At 49.7% G+C, this 10,413-nt stretch overlaps 1 protein-coding gene across 1 annotated transcript in view; it reads left to right on the top strand.

The window, feature by feature from the left end:
* The window catches only part of RSPH6A (radial spoke head 6 homolog A), a 33,784-nt gene that overhangs the window by 14,616 nt on the left and 8,755 nt on the right, over window positions 1-10,413 (top strand). Inside the window, 3 exon segments of the mRNA XM_006142090.1 lie at window positions 716-761; window positions 763-969; window positions 8,521-9,285. Of these exon segments, the coding sequence (XP_006142152.1) occupies window positions 716-761; window positions 763-969; window positions 8,521-9,285 (1,018 nt within the window).

The following is a 10,413-nucleotide window of genomic DNA, read 5'->3' as shown; positions in this document are numbered from 1 at the left end:
AAAAAAAAAAAATTATTTTGTATTTGTTATCATTATTTTATTTTTCATTTGACCAGAGAGAGAGGAACAGAGAGAAAGCAAGCTGCCAGGTCCAGGACTCCAGTCATGGTCAGCCACGTGGGAGTCCAACAATCTAATCACCACGACACGTGCTGGCCCCTTAAAAAGAATTTTTTTTTTTTTTTTTTTGTGGAGAAGTTTTTTGCTATACAGTGTGTGCGCTCGCCAGAAAGACAGAGACAGAGAGACAGAAAGTGAGAAATCACCCCCCAGGGAGGATGGCCACGCCGCAATCCCTTCTCCTTCATTCTCCTCTCAGGATCTTGGGCACGCACACACACACACCCAGCATGAGTTTAAGCCACTGGGTCTGGGACTTGAACCACGGTCGACTACACGAGAGTTCAGCGACATAGCCAGTACGCTAACTGCTGGTCCCAAAAAAGAATTTTTTTAAAAATTGTAAACCACCTCCCATCCTTGGCACTCCTGGTCCCCATTTCCTGCTTTATTTGTCTCCATAGACTTGATGGCCCATGTCTGACATACTATATATTTGGCATACTTGACTAGCGTCTGTCTCCATCATCAGAATGTCAGTTCCACCAGGGGAGGGGCCTCCCCAGCGCCAGGCACAGGGCCAGGCACACAGCAGCAAGCTCAGCGAGCTGAGTTAGTGATGTCCCCCACCTCTTGCTCCTCCTGCGGGAGGCAGGTACGAGCACCTGGTGAACCTGCTAAACAAGATCCTGAATTTTTTACAAGATCCTGAACCAGCGGCCAGAGGACCCCTTGTCCATCCTGGAGTCACTGAACCGCACCACACAGTGGGAGTGGTTCCACCCCAAGCTGGACACACTACGGGACGACCCCGAGATGCAACCCAGCTACGAGATGGCAGAGAAGCAGAAGGCGCTGTTTTTGCGGAGCGGTGGTGTGGAGGGCGAGCAGGAGATGGAGGAGGAAGTGGTAAGTTTGCCTGTGGGGAGAGGCGCATGGTCAGGACAGAGGGGCCAGACTTAGGCCACAGCCTGTGCCAAGGTCTGCAGGCGAAAGAGGGCACCGCGCTTGCCACGGAGGAACAGATAGACCTTCAGTTGAGTGCACATGCCAAGCAGAGGGGTAGGGCCAGGTTACCCAGGGCCTTGAATGCCAGGCAAAGGAGCTGGGCTTTCCCTGAGGCCCCTGGGGTGGCATGGAAGCGTTTGAAGCAGAGGAAAGATTGGTCAGCTCTGCTTTTTAGAAAGCCGAGACCAGCTACCATGTCCTGGTGGAGGCTGATCTCCCCAATTCTGCCCTGCAGATGTTTTCTGTGAGACTCACTGTCTCCCTGGGCCTCTCAATACTGAGTCATTTACTCCCTCCTCTCACTGGACAGGTGAAAGAACATTTCCACCCCGACCCATTAACGCTCTACCATCCACAGAATGTTTGACTCCACGTTCCTGTTTCCAGAGTTGCATGATGCTTAATATTTGGGTGGAGTGTTCTTTCACCTGTCCAGTAAACTTCTGGAGCAGGGGACTCTGTTCATAATAATCGGCACCTCTGAGGTCCTCTGCTACGAGCTTTAGGAGAGCCACCTCGTTTTATCCCCGTTTATGACTCCCATTTTACGGAGGAAAGGACTGAGGTTCAGAAAGTCAAGACCAAGAAGGCGGAACTATGGCTCCAGAGCCGGTGCTATACCCTCTACTCTAGAGTCTGCTGGTTTCTGAGACTCTGCGATTCGAATGACATTGGAATAGGAGGTGGGAGAAGTCAGGAACCACGATCTGACACAATGAGTTGGAGCCTTACATGAGCTCAGCGCAGATGGAATCCAAGCTTCAGGGCCAAGGAAAGTGAGAAAGCCACCAGGTCTGGGACTCGAACTGTAGTTGCTTGTGCTGGAGTCCAGCACCCTTAACCACCATGCCACCTGCTGGCTTCCTCTGAGAATGTTTTTAAATGGCAGACCGCTATTCTTTCTTGGGAGGCAGTTCCCTTGTAACAGCTTAGGCATCTAATGCAGTTACTGACCACCGCTCCTTAGAACACCACGCGGTTGGAAGCTCCGCCCCTTAGGACATCAACCCCTCACAGGCCCCGCCCTGCTGGAGTTCAAGGCCTCGGGAGGCCCCGCCCCCTTAGAACTAATTATCGCCGGAGACCCGCCCTCTCTGTACTTGGACCTAATTCTTGGGGTCTGTAGAAGGGCAATACTGTGGGCTGTGCATATTGCTCGATTAATTTAAGGAAGTCCGTGATTCAACATTTTGTATTTGTCTCTCTAGTAAGAAGCAAGGCACTTATTTCTTTCATATTCTATTTCTTCCAAATGACTAACCATGATCACAAACAGCATCTATAGAATACTGCAATCATTCTCCCCATTGCCTTGAAATGCCATCTGTACCATTCTTTTTTTTTTTTTTCTTAGAGAGGGATTTCTGCTATAGGGCTCATGTGCTCACCAGAGAGTCAGAGAGAGACAGAGAGACAGAAAGTGAGAAATCACCCCCCAGGAAGGATGGTCATGCTACAATCCCTGCTCCTCCATTCTCCTCTCAAGATTTTGGACAGGGATCAGCAGTTAGCGTAATGGCTATGTCGCTGGACTCCCATGTAGTTGACCGCGGTTCGCGTCCTGGATCTGGTGGCTTAAAACTCACACCGGGTGTGTGTGCGTATGTGCCCAAGATCCCGAGAGGAGAATGGAGGAGAAGGGATTGCAGCGTGGCCATCCCTCGGGGTCTTGGTGTTCTCTCTCTCGGTCTCCCCCTCTGTCTCTCTCTCTCTCTGTCTGGCAAGCGCATGCACCCTATAGCAGAAACCTCTCCAAAAAAAAAAAAAAAAGATTTTGCGCACACACACACACGCACTCACACACACACGAACCTGGCATGTTTCAAGCTGCTGAGTCTGGGACTCAGATTGCGGTCATGTGGGAGTGCAGCAACTTAACCATTACCCCATCTGCTGATTCCATGTCTTCATTTTTAAAAATAATTATTTTATTTTATTTATTATTTAGTTTAGTTTTTAAAACAATTATTTTTTAACTTTATTTATTTACTTATTTTTTTAAATTTGACCAGAGAGACAGAGAGAGTGTGTGAAAGTGAAAAAGCAAGCCCTTAACCACCATGCCACCTGCTGGTCCCTAAATATATATATTTTAAAGTTAGGAAATATTGAGACCAGCAGTTGGCATAATGGCTATGTTGCTAGACTCCCATGTAGTCGACCACAGTTCAAGTCCCAGGTCCAGTGGCTTAAACTCATGCCAGGCGCATGTGCATGTGTGCCCAAGATCCTGAGAGGAAAATGGAGGAGAAGGGATTGTGGCGTGGCCATCCCCTCTGGGGGGTGATTTCTCACTTTCTGTCTCTGTCTCTCTTTGTCTTTCTGGCGAGTGCACGTGCCCTATAGCAAAAAAAAAAAAAAAAAGTTAGGAAATATTGATAGATGATGTTGGAGAAATAGAGGCAAGTGGCTCAAGGTAAGTGTTTTTCTCACATATAATAGTCAGGTACAGGGACCAGCAGTTGGCGTAATGGCTATGTCGCTGGACTCCCATGTAGTCAACCACTGTTCGAGTCCCAGACCCAGTGACTTAAACTCATGCTGGGCATGTGTGCATGCATGACCAAGATCCCGATAGGAGAATGGAGAAGGGATTATGGCATGGCCATCCCCCCTGGGGGGTGATTTCTGTCTCTCTTCTCTCTGTCTTTCTGGCAAGCACATGCACCCTATAGCAAAAACCTCTCCAAAATAAATAAATAAATAGTCAGGTACAGGGGCTAGACAGTGGCACAGTTGTAAAATGCAACTCTCTGCAGGGCAGTCCCATTGGGAGGGTGCCTAAACCAAGTCTGGAGACTTCCCTCAGTACCCCGGCATGCATATGTCCATGCATGTGGAGCTGTGGAGCTGGTCCTGTGGCCTGGTGGTTAAGGCAGTCATATCCCACCTGGCCAACCACATGGTTTGAGTCCTGCACCTAGCAGCTTGAGAAAGATACCAGGTGCATGTGCATGCATGCACATGTGCCCATAATACTTCCCAAGCTACCAAGGCCAAGATTCCAACCTTTTGGTCAGCCATGTGGGATTTGGGTCCCTTAAGCACGAGGACACAGGACTAGCTAAAACTCCTCTTTTTTTTTTATCTTAATTTTTAAGGAACTATGTATTTATTTAATTCTACTTGCTATTATTATTATTTTTTTATTATTTTAACTTTATTTATTCATTCATTTATTTCAATTTGACCAGAGAGGAGTAGAGTGTGAGCGAGAGAAAGAAAGCCGCCAGGTCCGGGACTCGAACCACAGTTGGCCATGTGATCCCACCACCCTTAACCACCAAGCCACCTGCTGGCCGCTATTTTTTTTTATTTGACCATACAGAGACAGAGACAGAGAGAATCGCAATTGGCCATGTGGGAGTCCAGCACCTTAACCACTGTGCCACCTGCTGGCCCTGGGGAGTTTGTATATTTATCTTTGCTATATGATTTCTCTGAAAGCGAACAGGGCCAAATTAAAAAGGAAGAATGGGTATGTGAGTTAGAACGATTGCGCTGTCCGAAAAGTCATTCCATATTTTTTCCTGTGTTTTCTATGGAGAAATGCATCATGACTTCTCAGACAACCCAATTTATGGTTTCTGGGACCAGGCAGTGGTTCAACAAAGGCTGAGCCACATGGGAAAGTTGCAGATTCATGTTTGGGGACCTCCCTGGGTACATACATGCCCATGATCTGGGCTGCTTGAGGTTGCGGCTGGCTGGCAGCGTCAGGCCCCTTTTGGAGTGCTGTGACTCTGTCTTACTAATGGAAGCGAAATAAACTTGAAAATAAAAAATAAATTTAGAAAAGGGGGGAGAGTTTATCATAAAGATGAGGTGAGTCCCTCAATCAGAGGACTCCGCTTGGCCTCAGGAATAGCTGGCCCCACGTACCGGCACCCACCTTGTCCTGGTTCTCTTTCTCTCTTCTCTTTCTCTCTGCACACTGGCCTCCATTGCCTCTCTGCGCCTGCTAGACTCACCTGCAGCGAGACTCCCGACTCGCATGCCTCCTCAGCAGCCATGAGGAGGTGGGCCCAGGTTCCCCTCCCATAGCTGCTGTCGCAGAGGACCACAGACGTAGGGGCTTGGACAGTGCCAGTGTGTCATCATGCAATTCTGAAGGGTGGAGTCTGCAGGGGGCCTCTCTGGATCAAATCAGGTGTCGGCAGGTCTGTGATGCCCCTGGACGGTAACCTCCCCTCAGCTTCCTTTTTCTTTTCTTTTCTTTCCTTTTGGTTTATTTTTATTTATTTTTATTTTTTACTACAGGTATATGTGCTCACCAGAGAGACAGAGAGAGACAGTGAGAAACCACCGCCCAGTGGAGATGGCCATGCCGCTGTCCTTTCTCCTCCATTCGACTCTTTGGGGCGTGAACACATACATGCTCTACATGAGTGTCAAGGCATAGGGTCTTGTGGTCAGCCATGTGGGAGTCCAGCACCTTAACCACTATGTCACTTACTGGCCCCTCAGGATTTTTTTTTAACCTTAGGGCACATGCACTTACTAGAGAGAGACACAGAGACAATGAGAGGGAGAGTGAGAAATCACCCCCCAGGGTGAATAGCCACTCCACAATCCCTTATCCTCCTAGGATCTTAAGCATGCATGCATATGTGCCTGACATGAATTTCAAGCCACCAGGTCCAGGACTCAAACCATGGTCAGTCATATGGGAGTCCAGTGACATAACCGCTACACCATCTGCTGGCCCTCCTCAGGATTTATTTTAAGAATTATTTTATTTGGGACCAGCAAGTGGCATGGTGGTTAAGGTGCTGGACTCCCACGTGGCCAATTGTGGTTCAAGTCCCAAACCTGAAGGCTTGCTTTCTCACTTTCTCTTTCTCTCTGGTGAGTACGTGTGTCCTATAGCAAATTTAAAATAATGGTAATATTATGAATGATTATTAATAGTCAATAATTAATAAATAATTATTTTAAGAGGTTTTTGCCATAGGATACATGTGCTTGCTAGAGACAGAGAAACAGCGAGAGAGATAGTGCAAAATTACCCCCGAGGGGGGTGGCCATTCCACAATCCCTTCTCCTCCATTCTCCTTCTGGGGTTTTACGTATGCCCTCACATGCATCCGTCATGATCTTTAGCTACCAGGTTTGGGACTCCACCACAAAGTTGTCCATGTGAGATCCAGTGCCTCAACTTCCATGCCACCTGCTGGTCTCTTCTGTTTTTGTTTTCATTTTAATGTTTGCTGTAGGGTGTGTGAGCTCACCAGATACAGAAAGAAATCACTCCCAGTGGGGAGGGCCATGCTGCAATCTCTTTTCCTCCTTTTCCTCCTCAGAATTTTGGACATGCACCCACACACATACACATACACACACACACACTTCTGTTTTTGTTTTCATTTTAATGTTTGCTGTAGGGTGTGTGAGCTCACCAGATACAGAAAGAAATCACTCCCAGTGGGGAGGGCCATGCTGCAATCTCTTTTCCTCCTTTTCCTCCTCAGAATTTTGGACATGCACCCACACACATACACATACACACACACACACATGAACGTGTGCGTGCACACACACACACACACCGGTAGATATTTTTAATTAATTAACTAAACTCTTTGTTATTGTTATTTTTAATTTGACTGGACAGAGACAGAGAGAGAGAGAGACAGAGAGAGACAGGGAAAGCGAGAAAGCAAGCCGCCAGGTCCAGGACTCAAAATGTGGTTAGCCATGTGGGAATCCAGCACCTGTAACCACTGCACCACCTGCTGGCCCGCGCACCAGTATGTTTTTTAAGCTGCTGGGTCCAGGACTGAAATCATGAAGTTGGCTATGTGGAATCCAGAGCTTTAACCAAGAGCTGGACCAGCCTCTTCCACTTTCTAGAGGCCACCCACATTCCTTCTGGCCCCACACTCCTTTTGTGTGTGTGTGTGTGTGTATGTGTGTTTGTAATAGGGCACAAGCACTTGCAGGAGACGGGGAGAGAGAGAAAGTGAGAAATCACACCCAGGAGGGCCATGCCACTGTCCCTTCTCCATTCCCCTACCGGGATTTTGGGCACACACACGAGCCCAGTGTTTTATTTCAAGCTGCCGGGCCTGGGACTATATCAGCACAGTTGGCCATGTGGAATCCAGCTGCCTTAACCACCATGCCCCCAACTGGCCCCCAACTGTGTATTTCATAAAATGTCTAGACTAGCTGAATGAAAAGGTGTTGGGGACAGCCTTGTGGCCACATGGACGTGGGGGTGGGAGGCATTTCCCGGGGAAAGGGAAGTATGTTAGTCTATAACCTGTGCAGGTGTGTATTTCCCTTCTTCCCCTGACTTCTGAGCTGAAACCTCGCTGGATTCTAGTCTCGATTTCCTTTATTTCATTGGCTGTGAGAACAAGGCGGATGACAGGGAGGGAAGCAATGAAGGCGGGATCCGCCAATATCCTTGACTCTTTGGTTCAAAACCTGCCCTTAATTTGCTGTGTGCCTTGGAGAGTGTGTTAGGAGTGCATTTGGCTGCAAGTAGCAGAAACCATGACTGAAAGTGACTTCTTTGTCCCATACAACAAAAAGGCCAGCGGGTCAGCGATGCCACTGGGGACCAAGCAGTTTTAACCTTTCTGATCCACTAGTATTAGAATGTGGGACTTTGGGGACCAGCAGATGGTATAATGGTTACATCGTTGGATTTCCATGTAGTTGACTGCAGTTCGGGTCCCAGACCCAGTGATTTAAAACTCACATGTGCATGCGTGCCCAGGATCCCAAGAGGAGAATGGAGGAGAAAGGATTGTGGTGTGGCCATCCCCCAGGGAGATGATTTCTCACTTTATGTCTCTCTGTTTTTTTTTTTTTTAATTTTTTAATGATTATTTAACTTTTTTTTTTAATTTGCTCATTTCAATTTGACCAGAAAGGGACAGAGGGAGAGGGAGAGAGAGAGAGAGAGAGGGAGAGAGGAAAGAGAGAGAGAGAAAAAGCAAGCCACCAGGTCTGGGACTCAAACCACAGTCAGCCATGTGGGACTCCAGCGCCTTTAACCACCACACCACCTGCCAGCCCCTCTCTGTCTGTTTTTGTCTCTCCACCAAGTGCATGCATCCTATAGCAAAAATCTCCAAGGGAATGCACCCCAAAACAAAAAACCCCTCCAAAAAAAAAAAAAAAAAAAAAAAAAAGTAGGATTTTGGTTCCTGTATGTGGCCTCATAGTCCCAAACTAGTTGCTGTGGCTTCGGATCTCACATCCTGATTCAGGCAGTAAGAAGGGGAAAGGCTGAAGAGCAAAGCATTTTCCTTAGCGTAGCTTTGCCTTTTCTTTTTAACACGGTATGTCCTCCCCAAGGACACCCCTTACATCTTACTGGTAGAAACTGGGTGAGCAGCTGAGTTAGAGGGTGCTTTAGGTCTCTTGATTCTAGAAGAGTCAGGCTAGGGTGCAAGGTTTCAGCCTCCTTCCCTCTGCCCTCCATCCCATCCTCAGCAGAGCGAGACCCCCGTGCCCAACGTCATGGAGACAGCCTTCTACTTCGAACAGGCGGGCGTGGGCCTGAGCTCAGACGAGAGTTTCCGCATCTTCCTGGCCCTGAAGCAGCTGGTGGAGCAGCAGCCCATCCACACGTGCCGTTTCTGGGGCAAGATCCTGGGGCTCAGCCGCAGCTACGTGGTGGCCGAGGTGGAATTCCGGGAGGGCGAGGAGGAGGTGGAGGAGGAGGAGGTGGAGGAGATGATGGAGGGCGGTGAGGCCTTGGAGGCGCACGGCGAGGAGGAGGGCGAGGAGGACGAGGAGAAGGTCGTTGACATCATCCCCAAGCCGATGTGGAAGCCGCCGCCCGTCATCCCCAAGGAGGAGAGCCGCACGGGCACCAACAAGTACCTGTACTTCGTGTGCAACGAGCCGGGCCGGCCGTGGACGCGGCTGCCGCACGTCACACCCGCGCAGATCGTGCACGCCCGCAAGATCAAGAAGTTCTTCACCGGCCACCTGGACGCGCCTGTCGTCAGCTACCCGCCCTTCCCTGGCAACGAGGCCAACTACCTGCGGGCCCAGATCGCCCGCATCTCGGCCGCCACGCACATCAGCCCGCTCGGCTACTACCAGTTTGGCGAAGAGGAGGGCGACGAGGAGGAGGAGGGGGGCGCCGGGCGCGACTCCTTCGAGGAGAACCCCGACTTCGAGGGCATCCCGGTGCTGGAGATGGTTGACTCCATGGCCAACTGGGTGCACCATACGCAGCACATCCTGCCTCAGGTGAGCCTGGGCCCGGCCTCCCCGCCTCTCACAGAAGGTGTGCTCTGTGCTGAGGTGTGCCCCCAGGTACAGCACCCTGCTCCTGCCCTCTGCCGGGCACTGGGCTTAACGCTAGTCATTCACTGGCCCATCCGTTCGCTCCACAGTCCTTGCCTGATAATCCCCTCTCGGAAACCTCCCCGCCAGAGCGTCCTGGAGGAGCTCTGAATTCCCCAGATTTTACAAAGTAATGCAGGCACTGTCATCCTCGTGCACTGCTTCCAGCTGCCTCAGGCACCAGCATTTCTTTTTTCTTCTTTCTTTCTTTCTTTCTTTCTTTCTTTCTTTCTTTCTTTCTTTCTTTCTTTTTTTTTTGCTATAGGGCGCGTGCGCTCGCCAGCCAGACAGAGAGAGACAGAGAGACAGAAAGCGAGAAATCACTCCTCAGGGGGAATGGCCACACCGCAATCCCTTCTCCTCCTTTCTCCTCTCGGGATCTTGGGCATGCACCCACACACGCTCGGCCTGAGTTTAAACCACCCACTATGTGGGAGTCCAGCAACAGAGCCATTACACTAGCTGCTGGTCCCAGGCACCAGCATTTCTGCAGCAAAACCCAATAACCCATCGTCAGCCCAGGTCACAGCTTACAACACAACTCTAGCTTTTCAAAGCGTTTGGGATCATTGACTGAAGGACAAGAGATTATGGACCTGCAGTTACAGAGAACCCGGTGGGTCCCGACTTCACAGTCATCATTTAAGAAAGGCTGGGCCCAGCCCTTTAGCGCAGTAATTAAATGTCACACTGAAGAAGCTGGATCCCACAGGGCTGACCAGGGTTCGAATTCCAGCCCCAGGGCAGCATAAAAAACAGGCTAGGTGCACACCCTGCCCAGGATCCTGACAGGGTGGAGAACTGGGGGAAAAGGGTTGTGGTGTGACCAGCCTCCACTGGAGGGTGTGCTTTCTTTCTCTCTGTCTCATGCATGCACATGCAAACTCAGCATTAAAACAACAACAACAACAACAACAACAACAACATGGGACCAGCAGTTAGCGTAATGGCTATGTCACTGGACTCCCATGTAGTCAACCGAGGTTCGCATCCCGGACCCACTGGCTTAAAACTCACGCTGGGCACGTGTGC

This window comes from Tupaia chinensis, unplaced genomic scaffold (assembly GCF_000334495.1).
Source record: "Tupaia chinensis unplaced genomic scaffold, TupChi_1.0 Scaffold000067_1, whole genome shotgun sequence".
In the NCBI taxonomy this organism is placed as follows: Eukaryota; Metazoa; Chordata; class Mammalia; order Scandentia; family Tupaiidae; genus Tupaia; species Tupaia belangeri.
Note: the sequence above shows the minus strand (reverse complement) of the source record. Positions and strands in the feature narration are given on the sequence as shown.